The sequence below is a fragment of the Erpetoichthys calabaricus genome, chromosome 9 (genome assembly GCF_900747795.2).
Source record: "Erpetoichthys calabaricus chromosome 9, fErpCal1.3, whole genome shotgun sequence".
NCBI classification, from domain to species: Eukaryota; Metazoa; Chordata; class Cladistia; order Polypteriformes; family Polypteridae; genus Erpetoichthys; species Erpetoichthys calabaricus.
This window is the reverse complement of record NC_041402.2, coordinates 2,966,296-2,985,963: the sequence shown is the minus strand read 5'-3', so window position 1 is coordinate 2,985,963 and position 19,668 is coordinate 2,966,296. Positions and strand designations below refer to the sequence as shown.

General features: G+C 40.9%; 1 protein-coding gene across 1 annotated transcript in view; it reads right to left on the bottom strand.

The window, feature by feature from the left end:
- Positions 1–7,123: 7,123 nt before the first annotated feature.
- wdr5 (WD repeat domain 5) overlaps positions 7,124–19,668 on the bottom strand; it is an 86,294-nt gene continuing 73,749 nt past the window's right edge. Inside the window, exons 10-14 of the mRNA XM_028809089.2 lie at positions 15,882–15,957; positions 15,617–15,650; positions 12,705–12,779; positions 9,121–9,208; positions 7,124–7,562 (exon numbers count right to left, since the gene is read on the bottom strand). Coding sequence (XP_028664922.1) covers positions 7,462–7,562; positions 9,121–9,208; positions 12,705–12,779; positions 15,617–15,650; positions 15,882–15,957 — 374 coding nt within the window. The 3' untranslated portion in view covers positions 7,124–7,461. The remainder of the gene's footprint in view (positions 7,563–9,120; positions 9,209–12,704; positions 12,780–15,616; positions 15,651–15,881; positions 15,958–19,668) is intronic.

Genomic DNA, 19,668 nt, shown 5'->3' with positions numbered 1-19,668 from the left:
AGAACGTCAGAAAGCTGAGAAAAGGATGATGGCATCTGCATGAAGTCAATGATCTAAAACCACACTTGGAAATCTACTCAAGAAACACAAGGTGAAGGGTTTGGAATGGCTGTCACAAACCTCAGACTTGAACAGCACTGAAAATCAGTGGCTGGACCTTAAATGTACGATGGCAGCCCAAGAGCATCTGACAGCTGGAAGCAATCTGCAAGGAAGAGAGGGGCAAAAACAACCAGAACAAGAATTCAAAGATGGAAACAAACAAACATCAGCAAGCTGTGAGGGGGTGTTGCTCTGTACGGACTTAGGAGGGCGCTCAAACCATTACAAATGGCACAATGTTTTAAGTTCATCAAGTAAATTGTAACTGCACATGTTCACAATGAGGTGTAGTTACTACTTTTACTTGAAATGTCAACAAACCACTTAATCTGGTGAAACGTTTACATAGAACTGTATTTGTGTTCTTTGCCTCCATTTTAAACATTTACGTTTGTTGGGACTTTGTCTTTTTTTATTCCCCATTATCTGCCGACTGGGCTCTCTTAATTGTATCCAAATGCTGATAATTAACATTGAGCAGGACACTCAACAATGGACGCCGAGGGGGAGCCGCGCCTTTGCTGGCATTTTCACTTGTTTCAATTCTATTCATTTCAAAATCACATGTAGAATCATACAGTAATATGGGATGCAGTGAAATGTTTTTTCTAGTGGATCCCACACTATGTCTAAAAGCAAAATCTCATACTAACCCATAAAAAAAATACAATATAGTAATAAGAAAATAAAATCCAATAACTGTGTCTTATTGACAACCTGATGGCATATGGATAGAAGCTCCTAATTTTTCAGTCCAAGTTTTTAGGCTGCAGAATCGTCTGCCTGATACCAGCAGTTTAAAGAGTTTATTTCTGGATTAACCTGTGGGCCCAGACCAAGCATCGCCTGATGAAGTCCCAATGGTGCGCTCAGCTGGGCACACAACCCTCAATAGAGATTTCCACACCTGGACAGTGCAGCTCCCAAACCAGACAGTAACACACTCAGTGAGGACGCTCTCAATGGCTCCACAGCGAATGTGGTGGGGAGTCTAAACTCCGTCAGCTGCCTAAGTTGATAACCTCTCTGTCTGGCTTCACTGAAAACAGAATCTGTGTGAGTGACGCCTGCAAGGCCCTTGGCAATATAATAATAATAATAATTTTTTGCATTTATATAGCGCTTTTCTCACTACTCAAAGCGCTTAGCAATTGCAGGTTAAGGGCCTTGCTTAAGGGCCCAACAGAGCAGAGTCCCTTTTTTTTTGGCATTTACGGGATTCGAACCAGCAACCTTCCGATTGCCAGTGCAGATCCCTAGCCTCAGAGCCACCACTCCGCCTATGAACTCTGAGGCACATCAACATGCGTATCCTCTCTACAGGAGTACCACTGATGACTCGGTGATGGAGGTTTTGGGGTGATTACTCAGTCAAACCCTCCTCAAGCTCATGACCATCTCCTTGGTCTTGCGGACATTCAGGTTTAAGTGACTGGTTTACCATTTTCAATCACGTAGTAGCTGAACGTCCTTCAAGAAACACAAATAAAAGCACTCAAGTCATTGCTTCCCTTCCGCATTCCCCGTTGTCAGCATTTGGACACAATTATGAGAGGAACCCCAACAGAAAAGGGGGAATTACAAAAAAAACAAAAACACAACAGCATGACAGACATTAAACATTTAAAGTGGTGGCAAACAGGGAGCTGTGACTTTACTGCCATTTTCACTTGTCTGCTTTTTAAGATACACGCATACTACACTGAAGCCTTTGCTCCCCTTTAGCATTCAGCTTTGTCAGCATTTGGAAACAATTAAGGGAGGAACTTTAAAAGAAAACGGATAAAGGAAGCTTAAACATTGAAAGTTTTGGCGAACACACTTAAGAATGAAATAAGGACAGCACACAAAGCAATGAGGTGAGTTAAAAGCAGGAATGGTTCCCCAATTGTTAAATTGGTCAGAATAAAAAAAAGAACACAAGCCATGGGTGTCCCGCAGGACAACTGCTGTAGACAGAAACTGAAGAGCTTTCAAGTCTCAGAACGTACCTGTTAAACTCAACAACCTACTATTAGGACTTTAGAAAACACTCTTAAAAGTTGGCACTGGAGGTCTATCCACGTGACGATATACTCTTAATTTTCAGATTTAAATGAGACTCTATAGAAAAAGAAATCATGTTTTTAACATGACAGTGAACGAAATAAATTCAAGAAACAATGAATACATGCAATTGTCTGCTAAATTACATAAAACACTGCGAGTTCGGTAAACACAGACCCCAAGACACCTGTATGAACGCAGGACCCCTGCCTCTGCTGCCGCGAATACTGGGAGGATATTGCCAATCACTTGAACCTCCACGGCTTTGGGGTTTTTATTCCAATCATTTTCCAGTCCGCACCCCATTCTCAACTGATCTCACTGTTTACTTTTCTGCTCTACAAATGTTTCTAATAAATTTGAAATTATTTGTATTGTTTGCCACGACTTTGAATGCTTGCAGGTTCCTTTTGAATTTGCTCCTGTAATTGTATACAAACGCTGATAATTTGCAGACATGGGTGCAAACGGCTCTCATTGCTAAAGGGACACAGCTACTTCACTGCCATATTCTTCTGTCTGCTCTTCAAGACAAATCTCTTAAAACAGAGCAGACCAGTGAATATGGCACTGAAGTGACAAGTGTTGTGAGCCTTTGGATACAATCAAGGGGGCAAACTCTACAGAGAAGAGGTAAGTATATAAAGGTCTGGCAAAATTGCAAATATGTCAGAATTTCTTAATATACGAGTAAAAATAAACAGCTAGTCCAATTGAAAATGAGAACGAGGCACCCACTGTGAAATTGTTTTGGAATAACAACCCACAGACACAGGGGGTCCTCCATGATTGACATTGGGAACCACTGTATGAAATAACACCTGTCAGCAGAAACAGACGGGGGAATAAAATGACAATAAAATACGTTAAGAAGAGCTTCAAAATAACCAAAGGATGAACACCTCGTTGAAATGTAAAACACTGAAAGTAACTTACATCTGCCATTGGCACTAAAGGTTTCACTTGGTGGCAGAGCTGTGCAGGTAAACAAAACTCAAAAAGAGGATTAAAGCCCCACCATTATTTCCAAATGAGTGTTAATTCAGGCAATTCACGTAGTATATACAGTACATACAAACAAAATACATACAACATAACCTCACATTCTCAAACCTTAACCCAAAGCAGCATCGAAGGCAGGTGTACAGGGGGGCACGACAGTGTGTGCATTTATCAAGAGTGGGAACGACAACACTGAAGTCATTGGCTTGAAAACAAGTGCTAAAGGAAAAATAATAAAAAAAAGCTAATAAACTGCCAAAAGGGTAGAGAAGCACAAGTAGCCCTCAAACATCACATGCGCACAAACCTTTTACGCTTCTAAATGCAGAAAAAGTGATGCGAGTATTTGGGTGGGATGAACACATCCCAGGGAAAGACAAAAATGGTGCAAATTCCTATCCTCCACACGATAAGCCCATTTAAGCACAGACCTGAAAGGACCACCAAATTGATCTCTAAGCAGAAATTATAAGAAGCCTCACCTGGTGGTTTGAAACCCCACCAAGGGAGGCAAGAGAGTTGTTTTTTGTGTGAGACTGCAAAGCCCATTCGTGCTTTACCACTACTGATATGGCCAGCAGGCCTCTGCACAATTGCAAAGTCTGAAAACATGAAAAAAAGTTTGAATATTTGGGTTAATTTACAGGTGAAGCAACATAACACTTGTTCGTTAGTGTGAAGTGACTTGTCTCCAGGCTGAAATTTGTTCTTCTCATTTCTTGAACTATCTAAGGTCATTAGTAGAGCCTGAACGAGTGCTACAGTGCTGAAGGAGACGATGCTCTTAAAACAACAACCTCATGTTGCTATTTTCTTAAAGTAAATTTATTACCGGAAATGTAAGAAACATTAACAAAAAATATTAGCATGCAGTGGAGTAAATTACAACGAGTAAATGACAATACTGCAACTTGAAGCAACTGAATGCACACTGCTCATTTTGCTGCCCTGTCAACCTGTATGAATGGCTTCAGAACTACGGCATTACGTTTCTCGTTGCCTAATCTAGCAAACTGGGAAAGTATGTATAAAGAAATAAAAAAAAAATACAATTCAAAGATATCTGAAATAAATTAATCTAAAATCAATCTAAATTATATGATTGAATGGGTGAAAATGAAATAAAAGTTGCACAACTTAATGGAATGCAAGTTTTAATTAGGTGCTTGTAACAAAATACAATTTAAACAAAATTGAAAAACTTTAGCCGATTTTTTTTTTGTTTTGAGAAGTAGAATATCACACTTTTAACAATGGCCAGTAAAATTCACTAACCTTTAACAAAATATAATGCATCCCATGAGGGGTAAACCTGATCCAAAATCTGAATGCAAAATAACCCACAATTCCCTTCCCATATACATTACAGACAGACAGGGAGACAAATATTAGTAATAGCAGGTGGGGTTGAACAGGCTTCCCAGATGGGATGCATGGAACCTTTAGCACACATCCCCAGAAGACCCATGTAATGGAAGCACAGGGGAAGACCACCTTTCAGCGTTATGGACTTCCTGGTGGCAATGTTCCTTTGTTGGATTGCCCGCATGTAATGTATACCCGCAGGGCAACCTGGGAATTGGACAACCGTGTGGGGTGCCATGGCTTCCACCAGTCTTCTCTCGGGAGAAGTTATTCCAGCTTTGAGGTGCTTCCACCATGCAATGCTGTGACACTGGAACGACTCTTGGGTCTGGCATAAAGGGACCCACCTCCCCTCACGTGGGGAGTCAAGAGTTGGGAGTAGGTGGACAAAAATCTCCTGGAAGGAGTGAAGAAAGGAAAGAGACAAAGGATTGTTCAGTGTGTGTGTCCTGGAGAGGGGAGATCGTCTGTGGAAAGTTATTTCCTTTAAAAAATTGGTAATATTTCCATCCAGATCGTAGTTGTGTCTGGGGGTTGGTGAAATCCCCTACTGGCCACTCTCTCTCTCTCATGGAAAAGAAGACCAGTGACACAAGCCTGACGCCACTTTGGGCTCAGCAGAGAAGCCCTGTCCCTTTGGCTGTCTCGGCATATAAAATACACTGGAAATGGAAGACAACAGTCAATGTCAATTCCTGAAATTGCCAGTGCCATTAGTGCCAGTGTAACAGTTTTGAAAAAAAGGTTGTTTATTGAAGGGTTCTGCAATTTACATTCAATTTATTTACAATTTCAGTTTATTTTTAACAATTATATGAGGTGTCAGACACCAAACTTTTATCCTGTTCTATTCTCTTTATCTGCAGATCACAATATATACAGTGCAGTACTGTACTGTGTATTCAGCACATGTGAATATATCTATCTATATAGATAGATATAGTGTATACAGTTCTATATTGTATATTGTGTGCGTGTGTACATAATTTACACATATATAAAACCATACACACAGAAGCCACAATCCTAGGTGGATCCCACCAACATTCCAATTGTTCACCATTTAACAACCAAAAAGGACCACCAAATCCCACCTCCTGCCAAAGTAGGTACAACCCCAAGGTTCATTTGAAACACAACCGCCATCCACTGCAGGCTCTTCACCATTAAAATGCAGGACTGTAAATTCTACCTCAAAACAGAAGGAGCCGATGTCTATACTAAAGTTCAAAATTGAAATAGCTGAAATATGAACAACGCTTCCGGAAAAAGGATTTCCCGAATTTAAAAAAAAAAACAAAAAAAACAAACATTGTAGCGCAAACTCTGAACATAGGAAATTATTATTTTTTTTAAAATATATCAGTATCACAGAAACCCTTAAGAAAACGTTACAACAAATCTATCAGGATGGCTCACTTTCTGGATCTTCTAATTCTGCTTCCTATGGAGTTATCCTTGAAGGAAGGTTCTCCGCATGTCCTCTGTCAATCTTATGGAGTGTCTGCTGTATTTGTGTATTACTTCTAATAAGCAGGGCTCTCTATATTCAAAATGCTGGCACAACTGACTTTACTATGAAGATGACAGTCCTATATACTCTAACAAAAAATAAAAATGTTCCTTTCTCATTCTTCTTCTTTCATTAGAAAGCTGATAAGCAACTCCATTTTCAGATTCTTCGTATCACAACTTAAATGTCAATGTCCCGTAACCGCACCACAAGACACTCTAAAACATCACTTAATTTAGAAGATCATCAACACTCATAAAACAAACCTCCCGATACGGCCTCCTAACTAGAAAAGAACTATGAACCAAATCTCAACACGGGGAACCCACAGGAAAAATCTTTGGAGGTGAACAGGTGGCACTGAAACCATACTAAAATTTTAAGAACAATAGAAACAGCAAAGACCACCATCACTTTCATCACGGTGAAGACAAACACGAATGGAGTGCTTTATTATATTCTGCCTTAACCATGTTGGCTGCTAGTCCATCTTCCAGGTGCCTTTAATACATCCTCACACATGCACACCGACAACACGCTGCCAACCCTTAAAGATGTCCGAGGCAGGTTAAGAAAGGTCAACATGTTTCTTAAAGCACATCTTGCTTAATTTACTCACACCACGATTTACTCCGGCATTCCGCAGATGAACTAAGGTGCATAATAAAAGTAATTGTAATAAATGTTAAGGGTACAAAGATTTAATTTCAGGAGGAAGTATTTGAATTGCAAGCCTTCTCACCAAACAGCCTACCGCCACGTTCCAGTATTAACAGTAAATGACTGCATGCAGTGCTTTGGTGATGCATGTACCAGTGACAGCATAAGGTGCCACGTGTTTAAAAGCTCAACAGACATGGGGAGGACATAAGAGCAAACGAACAAATGGATGAAAAGCATTACTTATTCCACAGTCATTTGGCTACTTTCATTAGAACATGAAAAAGGCAAAATCCTTTTAAATAATAAAAAAAAAAAAAAAAATTATAATTTAAAGTAAGACGACTCAGTTAACAGTACTGATGATACTCTGTGTAAAATACATGAAGCAACGGGTGTACCAAATTCAAGATGTAGGGTAAGCAACAACTAGCAGACCGAGTCCTAGAGCTAGAAATCTAGGGTAATGATTTTAATGTGGACCAAAAAGGGATTTGTTCTAGAAAATAAGGCGGTGTAAAATAAAATAAAAAGAGCAACAAATACAAAGAGACTAATTATAATCAGGTCACAAACAGGAAGAAAAGAAAAACAAAAAAAAAAAGTTTTTGGGATAGGTGTCACTTCCATCAGATACACTGACGGGCCTGATTTCTAACTGCTTCAAATGCACTGCCATCCTGAACAAGTGTCTTCATTTGCTGGCGCTGCACCTTGGGAGGAGGTTTTGGGATGAAAGGGAAGAAAAGTCCTTGTCCAAAAATCTCCTCTGCTTAACAGTCACTCTTCCAGAGTTTGATAGTTTTGTCGTTTTCGAGGGCCGCAGATGCAATGATGTTTTCTGTTGGGTGGCAGGCTGTAGAAATCACAACATCTGTCAAAAAATACATAAATATTAATAAATAATAATAATGGAGTGTTGCTTTACAGGTCCCTCTACACCCCACAAAGGGCAGAAAACTGAATGACATAGAAAAACCAATCAAAGCAGAGGCAAGTACAGATAGTATTTATTACATTTCTACCATCTTTACAACAAGGTGCAGTTGCAAAGAAAATGTTTGTCAACCCTTTGTAAATCTCACAACTTCTCCATTACTCCTAACAAAGTGGTCAGAGACTAATATAACACAATAAGAAACAAACGAAATCTGCTACATAGCAACAACAGCCGGATCAGATTCATTTTTCAGCTTCGTTCCAGCAGTCCGTCCTCGCTGACGGACAAATCCATTGGGTTTAGTAATTACATGGCCCTAGTGTGTGCTAGGTGTGTTTGTGTGTGTCCTGTGGTGGGTTGGCACCCTGCCCGGGATTGTTTCCTGCCTTGTGCCCTGTGTTGGCTGGGACTGGCTCTAGCAGACCCCCGTGACCCTGTGTTCGGATTCAGCGGGTTGGGAAATGGATGGATGGATGGAAAAGTGCTCCTTCCACCTTCTATGAATATTACCAATTGCTTCCACTGTCCTTGTAGAGAACATCCCAGGCATGGTGTCCCCTATTCTTCCAGTGTTTCAGTGATTTGCCAGTTGCCCAAAAGCCATTCTTCATGACCTCACCAAGTATGTTCTACAACATTTCTTGGCCAACCAGTGCGTTATGGTGAGATATTGACCTGCTTCTGAAAATTTTTATGAAAAACTTAGTAGCTACCCTAACCTTTGATGTTTTACCAACAGACCCCCAGCATTGCCTCCTTCCACTGTCAAGTTCTACTTTGTCCTACATGTGCCTATTATGTCAGTGTAATTGAATCTGACCCACACCTTTGGTCTTGAGGGAGATGAGCTCCATGCATCACCTTTGAGCAAAGCAAAATCAGGGTCATGTGGCTGATGGGATACTCCCGTACAAACACCACTCGCTGATCTAGGTACATATGGTATATGTCAAATACATACTGGGGCGGATAGCCAAAGCCCTTACCAAGGCCGGGACGCCCGGAGTATGGAAGAACTGGGGGAAGAGTGTATTTTTAAGAATGTTTCTCCCCCAGACAGACAGAGGGCAGCCCCCTTGGCTTGCAGCGGAGCCACGGGTCATGAGCACTGAAGCTCAACCATGTTGGGGTTCAGAGCCACCGCCAGGGGGCGCATAGACATTTGCTGGGCACTGCCGGAAGAAGCTCGTTGGGCACGTGGAGTCCTTCCGGGTGCCCTATAAAAAGGGGCCAGTCCCCACCATTCAACGGCCAGAGTCGGGAGGAAGAGGACAAAGCCTGAGGATGAGTTGAAGGTGGAAGGATGGCTGGCACAAGGGACTGTGTTGTGTGGGCGATTTGTGTACTGAGCTGGAAACTGTAAATAAACCAGTGGGCAAGGTGGTAAACCTGTCTGTGTCAGGGTTAGGGCAGCTGTACGCGCCCCAGGCTTTCACAATGCGTACATAAAAACTTTTGACTCAAAGTGTTTTTTTTTTTTTTTTCTTTTTACCTGTGTGTCCCTGTAATTTCTGTACAATCTCCTTTGTCTGCAAATTCCAAATATACACCATGTTGTCCTCAGAGCCGGACACAATCCACTAGAAAAAGAATTGGAAAAAGAAAAATTGTTAAAAAATTACACAGGTAACTAATGTTCATTTATTTTAAAAACAAGCCATACACAGGGGATCAAGCAAGAAAAATTCCTAAACCTGAAAGTTTAGACATGGAGTTGTTAACAATATACCAGGGACTGTTACAAACAACAAATAACCCAAATAACATGGCAATTCATTTTTATTAAAAACGTATATACAGGCAGGCCTCGGGTTATGAACAAGTTCCATTCTAGTGGACATTCATGACCCGATTTTGCATGCAAGTCAAAAGTTGCACTGAAAATGTCCATTAGTGGAAAAAAATCATTAAAAAGGGATAATGATTATCGCTTATTTTAGAGGAAAAAAAAAATCAGATTTATTAATTAAATGCCAGTGATGCAATATTCTTGTACTTTAAAAATCACAAAAATGAACTATAGGTATGACCTTATGTTCAAACATCCTACAGTTTTTGACAATAACACAGTAAACCAGCAGTAACTGACAACTGATCCCTCAGCAGCACTGTGCTGCCTTTGCCAACGGATCACTCAGAGTTTCATCTCCTCTCCCCACCTGCTGTACTCCCTAAGATGACATGGCTGGGACACACTCTTAAGATGTCAAAATGCACAAAATGATTGAAAATGGTAACAAAGTCCCTACTGTGCAGTTTCCATTACTGACAGCTGTTACTAATCATCCACGTCAAAACTAGTTTGCTTCGTTTTGTAAGTTGTCATGCAGGAGCACCTGTGCATCACCTGCCAGGCTCAAACAAGGTATACAATGACCCACTGGGACTGGAGGGGGCGCCAAAGTTATCTGCATCTTCTCTTTTGTCTTCCTTAGCTCTGAGAAACTACCCATGGAAGGCAACTCAGCCACAGTCCCACGTAAGTAAGTCACGCCCCTTAAGGTCAGGGCAGTATAAAGTGGAGGACTCATGGAGGATTGCGGTTCAGATGACGGAACTTGTTCCCGACAAAGACCTGCTTGAGAGAGCAAAGACTCTGAGGCGAGAAGAGCCATACATTAAGCGAATTTCCTAGTTGTGCTATCGTGTGCTTATTTAAGTTCTAATTTTTTTGGACAACTGCACTAAATGTGGTGGCCAAGTTGTCACCCCAAATTTTCTTTGGTTCTCACTTACTGCCTTCATTCTCCACAAAGTAAACAAATAAAAAACAAAAAACAAAGTTGCCAGATGAATATTGAGAAAAGCCAAGCAAAATGACACCTTTTATTGGCTAACTAAAAAGATTACAATATGCAAGCTTTCGAGGCAACTCAGGCCCCTTCTTCAGGCAAGATGTAATGCCATTGCCTCGAAAGCTTGCATATTGTAATCTTTCTAGTTAGCCAATAAAAGGTGTCATTTTGCTTGGCTTTTCTCTACATTCATAATGGCTAACACGGTACAACACCCTAGTACTACAGATGAATATTAAAATTCACTTATATGTGCCCATTCGTATCTGCAGTATTACTGTAAATCAAAATCCATCTGTATTACTGAATCAATGTAGGCACTGAACACTTTTCAGTAAACATGTCCAATATGGGTTATTTCATGTGCCTCCTTTTGCTAAATACTTAATGAGTGCAATAACTGAGATGAAAAAGAAAATGAATATTTTTCACATTAAATCAATTTGCTTACAACAAACAACTTTAAACTGCTTCTTTTTCACCACATAGCTACGAAAATAAACAATTGTGAGGGCAACAGTATAAATGAAGAAAAAAACTGAAACACGGATTATTAATTTGATTAATCTCAATTTGTTAACTAATGAAAATAACTGCACAATAAATAATTATGCCCTTAACCAAATCAAGTGCACAGTCTAATATTTCCCCATTGTTTTTTGATCATAAATAAAATCCTGCAGGGCAGTACGGTGGCACAGTGGTAGCGCTGCTGCCTCGCAGTATGGAGACCTGGGTTCGCTTCCTGGGTCCTCCCTGCATGGAGTTTGCGTGTTCTCCCCATGTCTGCGTGGGTTTCCTCCCACAGTCCAAAGACATGCAGGTTAGGTGTACTGGCGACCCTAAATTGTCCCTAGTGTGTGCTTGGTGTGTGTGCCCTGTGGTGGGTTTGTTTCTGCCTTGCGCCCTGTGTTAGCTGGGATTGGCTCCAGCAGACCCCCCGTGACCCTGTGTTAGGATATAGCGGGTTGGATAATGGATGAATGGATGAAAATCCTGCAGCTGACGTACCTACGCCTTTAAGGTGTTGTTTTGTTTTTGAGCCTACGAATATAAGGATGTTGCCACATACTCAGGAGAAAATACATTTCAGTTGTTCTTAATGTTTTTAACACACAAATGGCTGAGGTAATTTGAATGACAGGCCAGAGCCTGCAATGAATGTATTGATACATGTTTCGTGGTTTCACACACAATCCATGTAGAAGACACAGCGATGTTAATGCAAGCCTGTGGATCTGATCTCCATCATGCCATAACCGTACCTTCAGTCTGCTCTTGTTGTAGCTTTTTGGAACAGACAGGGCAGACGAAAAAAAAAAAAAAACACACTGGGGTCTTTCAATTTATGAAAATATTGCAGAGTTACCCTTCACCCTCTTTTCTTCTAGTCAAGCCGACACCTTTTACTTGTTAACACCTTGTCCTATTGCACTATTATTTCCCCAGCCAAGTCAAGTGGAGGCTTTCAACTATGCTGGAGTATGTCAATTTCCCCTTGGGATTAATAAAGTATCTATCTATCTATCTATCTATCTATTATATAGTGCCTTCTATCTATCTATCTATCTATGCCCACAGTATGGCTCAGAGAATCCATCTTGCTGATGAATGGTTAATATTTGACCCTGCTTGCATACCATTGATAACTGCAAGAACACCATTATGCTTTGGTTAACTTTCCTCAAAATAAAAACTGATAATGCCTTTTAACATGGCTGTTGTTGAGTTAGTAAAAAAAAGTGTAACTTATGAATTTAAGACAGACCTACGCCAGAGATCCAGTTTGCTGCCAGAAACTTTTAAGCCCTGCATACAAAAGCCCTCCACTCCGTGTCTTGGTTCTTCCAGTAGCAAACATTTCTAAGTCACTTAGACAAGACCCTGGATAAACTTCAGATAAAGGTAAGAGAAAGCCAGAGCAGTGCTAGCAGATATCCAAGAGGCTCTCGATGACACAAGCTACTCACCCCTCCATCTTCTACCCAGTCCTGAACAATTCAAGGCTGCAGGAAACCGTAAATTATCCCAGTGGCAAAAACAGGTTGCTAGCACAGAAAGGCCACAACAGAAAATCAAAACTTTCAAGTCAACCTGACATCATGTTGTTTGGATTGTGGGAAGATACTAAAGTTCTCAAAGAAATTATAACGTGAACTCCACAGAGTAAAAACCGACTCAAAAGCTCAGAGTCTTTAGCAACATTTCAACATCGTGGCATTGCCAAAGTAGTAACCTCCCCAACCAAATGCAATGAGACATTTTTGAAGCTTAAACATACCTTGCCTCCGGTGACAGAAAAATTTGCGAATATACAATATTTTTCATTTGTATGGCCTGTATATGTTTTCAGACACTGTAAAATAAAAGAGAAAATTAACAGAAGAAAAAAAAAGCATTTTATACAAAAATAAGGTCACCTGATAAAGTTATTGTGGAAATGAATGCATTCTTCAAATTCTGTAAGATTTTCTCAAAAACTGAAGAAAGTTCAAAGAAGTTAATCGAAATCTAAACAAAATAAGCCAACTTCTGTCCATCTGGCAGTGTTAGCATTTGTGATAGGATATCTACTGGAAGGTATTTTGTAATGGATGTAAAAATAAAATCCACTGCAAATTTTAATCCTTTTCATTTAATTATCATTACTGGAAGAATCCTTTACCAAAAGCCATGTGATCGAGGCAGCACACACAGTGACACAATAACAAGTAAATAAATAAATAAAAAATAATAAATAAAACAAAATATTAATATTTTAAAATATTAAATATAAATAGCAAACAATATAGGAAATGCTAATCTCATTTAAGTCCACTAAGCATTCCGATGATCTGCCATCATTAATGTAGCAAAATGACAACAGGAATAAATCTTTTACATAAATTACAAATTTCATTAACAGCTATACAGAGGGCACAAGTTTGAGACCCCCACAGTTAGACCATCAATATGACAGTCAATAAGCACCCAAAAGTATTAGTGCTTCCTCTGACTTTATTTCCTATCATTTTTTCCACTTAAAATTTTGCAGAGTATTAGGATACAGTTACTGTTACACGTCATCTGTTGGAATGAAAAATGCAATGCATTTTATTACTATCTTTAGCAAACGCCTTGGCATGGGAATGTTCAGAATGATGCCCTTTGTGTGAGCACATCACAAGTGACATCGTAGGTAGTGTGGTCTGAAATTCCAACCTGTTGAGTTCATTTTAATTACAGCAGATGACGATTCTACACTTAGAATTAGGTGCTAGAGTAACACGTGCTCAACTTATTTAGGCAGCGGTGGTTTGTTTTTGCAACAAAACAAATGAACAGCAACTTCACACTTAATGTAACATTCAATATAGCTTGAAAAAGCATGCAGTCCCTGACTTTTTGTATTTTATTCTTTTCAGAACTTGAAATCGAAACAGATTACATATCCTTGGTAATCTATAAATTTTGGCACCGAGTCAAACAAAACAGAAAAATGTCACTATTTTTCTTAAAATGAAAAACTACATAAATCTGTTAGTTCAGCATTAGGGAATCCATTCCCGGGCTCCCGGTAATCGGACATTCCCGCATTCCCGGGAATGAAACCTGTAATTCCCGGGAAAACAGGAACGGTCAAACTCGCATATATAGCATGTAAAAATGTAAAAATCAATCAAGAAATAGCAGAGTTATTGTTGAAAATAATTAAGTGTCACAGTTTTTTGGCCCACGGTGTAGTGTGTTGCTCATTAATTCATTCAACAACAGACCAGCAGCAGTCAGTCTCCCGGCTCCCACTAAGACTGAGCACAGTGGACTGGGATGTGTCTGCACTCTGCAGCTCACATATGCTGGGGCAGAGTTCATTGACATCTGTGCTGTTGACAGCTTTGAACAGAAACTTGAAATTGGAATGCGTCAGTCTGTTGCATCCGCATTATCCGTGCCAAGAAACATGCCATCACATAATGATGACAAGAAACTGGATGCATCAGTAAAAGCTGAAATGGTGTGTTTCAGAGCAACGGCAAGTGCGGGCGTTGTTTAGAACAAGTGTATCAGTATCTGATGACTGTGCCGCCTACTTCAGTGGAGGCAGAGCGTACTTTCTCAGTGACTGGCGTACTCTGCACGAAAGTGCGCTCTCGCCTGGACGACCACACACTGGACACGTTGTGCTTTCTACGCTCTTATTACCGCAACTAACTAGATACATGTACTTATATGAAAGCATGAACTGCTTGTAATTAAGGTTAGTCTTCTATTGGTGTCAACATATTGCAGAAGTTTTATTAAAAATAAGTGTCGGTCGTTCTAAAACCGTCCACATGTGAGATGCCCGTGCACTGTGTCATCCCCGGGAGCCCGGGATTCCTAGGAATGACATGCGGGATTCCCAAAATTCCTGGGAATGGATAAACCCGTCTGGGAATGGATTCCCTACTCAGCATGTCACACAATTATATCACCAGCGTTAAATGGATGCATGAAAGGTAATGGGAAAGGCACTAGAATAAATAAAATGTGGTGTTGTTATTAAAACTCAATATGTGAGCATCTACCAGGTGGTCCTTGAGGGAAAACAGAAAATGTATAATGGAAACCATGGAGAAATGGTAAGTATGTGAGGTGACGGAGGAAGGGAGAAGTTGGCGATAAACAAGCGCATCACTACATTTGAGTGATCTTCCAAATTGCACATCACTCTGATCTTATAATTTGGGAGGCTTTCATTTAACCAACACAGTCATGGATTGCGGTCTCAAATGGAAAGTGTTTTATTTTACAATCTACACTCAACATATTTAAGAGACAGTAAATTCAATCCTTCAGTAAATTAGGATTATTAATAAAAGATAATTATCAGAGAGAACATTTTTTACAATGAACTTCATAAAATTTAAGCACACACAAACCCCAAGGTTTCTTCCATTTTTTTCCCTACAAGGGGTTTTCTTGTCTTCTTAGAGAGTCGAGGCTGGGGGGCTGTCAAGAGGCAGGGCCTGTTAAAGCCCATTGCGGCACTTCTTGTGTGATTTTGGGGTACACAAAAATAAATTGTATTGTACACAGAAAACAAGTGTAAACAAATGTATTGTGGCTGAATAAGTTCACCTTAAAATAACTAAAGAACAAGGACATTTTCTTATGAGTTTATTGTCAATATAATTAACTCCCTTAAAAAAATTATATATATTAGATCATTACCTTTCCTTTGCTGTAGTCCCAGAGCTTCAGGGTGCTATCATGGAGAACATGTTTTAAAAATTGGGGAAAAAATAATTTTAGAAAGAAGTTAAGCATGCAAGTTTTCAGTGAGCACTAAACAAAACTTTAAAAGAATAAAATGAGAAAAAAATCATCAATGTCACATGTGCACACATTAAACACGTCAGATAAACATTTGTCACATTAAACTGCATATCTAAAAACCCCAAAATTTCTTTTCACTGAGCTATAAATTCATACATACTTGTCTAAAGTCGCAGCCAGAATGTATTTGCCATTAGGAGAAAACTTCACAAAGGATACAGGTGGATTGTCATCATCTAAAGAACAGATAAAACAAAAAAGGAAACAGAAAATGACGGACGACTGCTGCAGGAAAACAAAGGATCAGTGAATTCAGCGACATTTGACTTTATTCAGCCATTGGTGTACAGATTACATAAGAAAAAGATGTTTCAATCAATAAAACTGGCATATTATTTTGCACAACATGTACCAATATCTGCATATTTTTGAACAAATACTAAATTTCTTACTTTAGGGATAAATAAAACATTCCTAGCACTTGTTTTCTGCCTCTTATTTATTTTTTTGCTTTTACATATTAGCACATTTATAGCTGATTGTAAGACCACTGCTAACTTATGACAGTAATCAAGATCAGAATTAAATGTTTACTAATAAAACAAATAAGGAGAGTCAGGAAAGACCAAGGCGTGGAAGTGGTGGGCACATGGCCATGAGAAACCCGTGGTAAAGATGCTGGGAAAAACTCTGTCCAGTTCATGGTCTGGTCAGAAGCAGGAGCATGAAAGATGTTGAGGTGTGAAGGGTAATCTGATGGAGGCGAGTGTAAACTTTATTTGTTGTAGTATTGTTACCTGTACAGACTACAGTGAAGTTCTTACATGTATAACCAACATGCAGTGTGTGAGAGGGGTACAGAACGCAGACTAAGTTTCATTTCAAAATGGCATTTTTACACATAAATGATCTCCATCCACAGTAGCGCTTCACATTGTTTACAAAAATATCTCTATCCACACTAAAACAAACAAAAATGCAGATGACATCACCATTTGCCTGCAATGGGCATGCGCACATCGGAGTATACAGCCTTGAAGGGAGACTTATGCTGCCAGCCATGACATTTATCACAAAACCGTACCAAATGGTAAATTATTTGCCTTTTGCACATGAATGCAGCATTCAGACTGAACAAAATGCAATTAAGAAGCATACAGGTAAGCAACTCAACAAGTTCCATAGAAAGGTGAACAGTCAGGAAAGGAGACTTTGTAATGAGCAGAACCCAATCAGGGAAGGGTCAGGTAATAAGCATGAACCAATTAGAGAGTGTGTTTTCAAAGCACATTTTCACTCATCCACACTGCAGTACTAAGCTGGCATTTTCAGAAATGTTTAGCTCTGGACGGCATTTCAAAAGTCTCTGTATTTGGTGGCTAAAAACAGCAGGGTAGTGTAAACAAAAGGTGAAATCAGAAAAAAATATGTTTTTAAAGAAAAATGTAGCAGTGCGAATGTGGCCTTAAGTGTAAATATCCATCCATCCATCCATCCATCCATTGTCTCCCGCGTATCCGAGGTCGGGTCGCGGGGGCAGCAGCTTGAGCAGAGATGCCCAGACTTCCCTCTCCCCGGCCACTTCTTCTAGCTCTTCCGGGAGAATCCCAAGGCGTTCCCAGGCCAGTCGAGAGACATAGTCCCTCCAGCGTGTCCTGGGTCTTCCCTGGGGCCTCCTCCCGGTTGGACGTGCCCGGAACACCTCACCAGGGAGGCGTCCAGGAGGCATCCTGATCAGATGCCCGAGCCACCTCATCTGACTCCTCTCGATGCGGAGGAGCAGCGGCTCTACTCTGAGCCCCTCCCGGATGACTGAGCTTCTCACCCTATCTTTAAGGGAAAGCCCAGACACCCTGCGGAGGAAACTCATTTCAGCCGCTTGTATTCGCGATCTCGTTCATTCGGTCACTACCCATAGCTCATGACCATAGGTGAGGGTAGGAACATAGATCGACTGGTAAATTGAGAGCTCGCCTTGCGGCTCAGCTCCCTTTTTCACCACGACAGACCGATGCAATGCCCCGCATTACTGCGGATGCCGCACCGATCCGCCTGTCGATCTCACGCTCCATTCTTCCCCTCACTCGTGAACAAGACCCCGAGATACTTGAACTCCTCCACTTGGGGCAGGATCTCGCTACCAACCCTGAGAGGGCACTCCACCCTTTTCCGGCTGAGGACCATGGTCTCGGATTTGGAGGTGCTGATTCTCATCCCAGCCGCTTCACACTCGGCTGCGAACCGATCCAGAGAGAGCTGACGATCACGGCCTGATGAAGCAAACAGGACAACATCATCTGCAAAAAGCAGTGACCCAATCCTGAGTCCACCAAACTGGACCCCCTCAACACCCTGGCTGCGCCTAGAAATTCTGTCCATAAAAGATATGAACAGAATCGGTGACAAAGGGCAGCCCTGGCGGAGTCCAACTCTCACTGGAAACGGGTTCGACTTACTGCCGGCAATGCGGACCAAGCTCTGGCACCGATCGTACAGGGACTGAACAGCCCTTATCAGGGGGGCCGGTACCCCATACTCTCGGAGTACCCCCCACATGATTCCCCGAGGGACACGGTCGAATGCCTTTTCCAAGTCCACAAAACACATGTAGACTGGTTGGGCAAACTCCCATGCACCCTCCAGGACCCTGCTAAGGGTATAGAGCTGGTCCACTGTTCCGCGACCAGGACGAAAACCACACTGTTCCTCCTGAATCCGAGGCTCGACTATCCGACGGACCCTCCTCTCCAGGACCCCTGAAAAGACTTTTCCAGGGAGGCTGAGGAGTGTGATCCCTCTGTAGTTGGAACACACCCTCCGATCCCCCCTTCTTAAAGAGGGGGACCACCACCCCGGTCTGCCAATCCAGAGGCACTGTCCCTGATGTCCATGCGATGTTGCAGAGGCGTGTCAGCCAAGACAGTCCTACAACATCCAGAGCCTTGAGGAACTCCGGGCGTATCTCATCCACCCCCGGGGCCCTATCACCAAGGAGTTTTTTGACCACCTCGGTGACCTCAGTCCCAGAGATGGGGGAGTCCACCTCTGAGTCCCCAGGCTCTGCTTCCTCATTGGAAGGCATGTTAATGGGATTGAGGAGGTCTTCGAAGTATTCCCCCCACCGACCCACAACATCCCGAGTCGAGGTCAGCAGCGCACCATCCCCACCATATACAGTGTTGACACTACGGAAATGGAGAATGTGGAATTTTTATAACAAATTTATAACGAATATATAACAAATTTATAATGAATGTGAAGTTTTATAATGGAGAATGTGAAATTTGTATAATGGAATTTTTTGAGAAGTGCTGGTACTTTAAATCAGGGGTTCTCAACGTTGGTCCTGGGGACCCCCGGTGGCTGCAGGTTTTTGTTCCAACCAGCTTCTGGTTTTAATTGGAACCCTGGGCTAATTAAGTGAACTGTTATTTCCCAGATTCCCTGTTTTGGGGAACAATATAGAAATTAGAAAAATAAGTTTGGTACAAAAAAAAAAAAATGTTAAAATGTACTAAGCAGTTATGTGGAAATAATTTTTTTTTTTCTTTTTAACAATATTTTCATCTTGATTTTCATTCTACTTTTCCAGGTGTTCAAATTGTTTAATTAATTAACTGTTTTCTAATTAGTGGGCCTAATGCTAAAGTAGTTGCAGCCTTTCAAGATTCAGTGTCGTTTGCCTGGGTGTCTGCTCTGCTTGTTTTTAATTGTTTTAATTAATAAGATACAATTAAGGGGGAAAACTGCACAGAGAAAGGGCAAAATAGAATGAAGCAACAAAAGGGAGTTAAGCATTTAAATCAATAGCAAAATCAGAAATATTTCTAAATGTCTTATAAATGTAAAAATCACACTGCTGTGCTTTCTTAATGTAGAATAAATACCAGATAATTAATTGAGAGCAGCGTTATCAGGTGCCACTGATTATGAATCTGGTTGAAGCA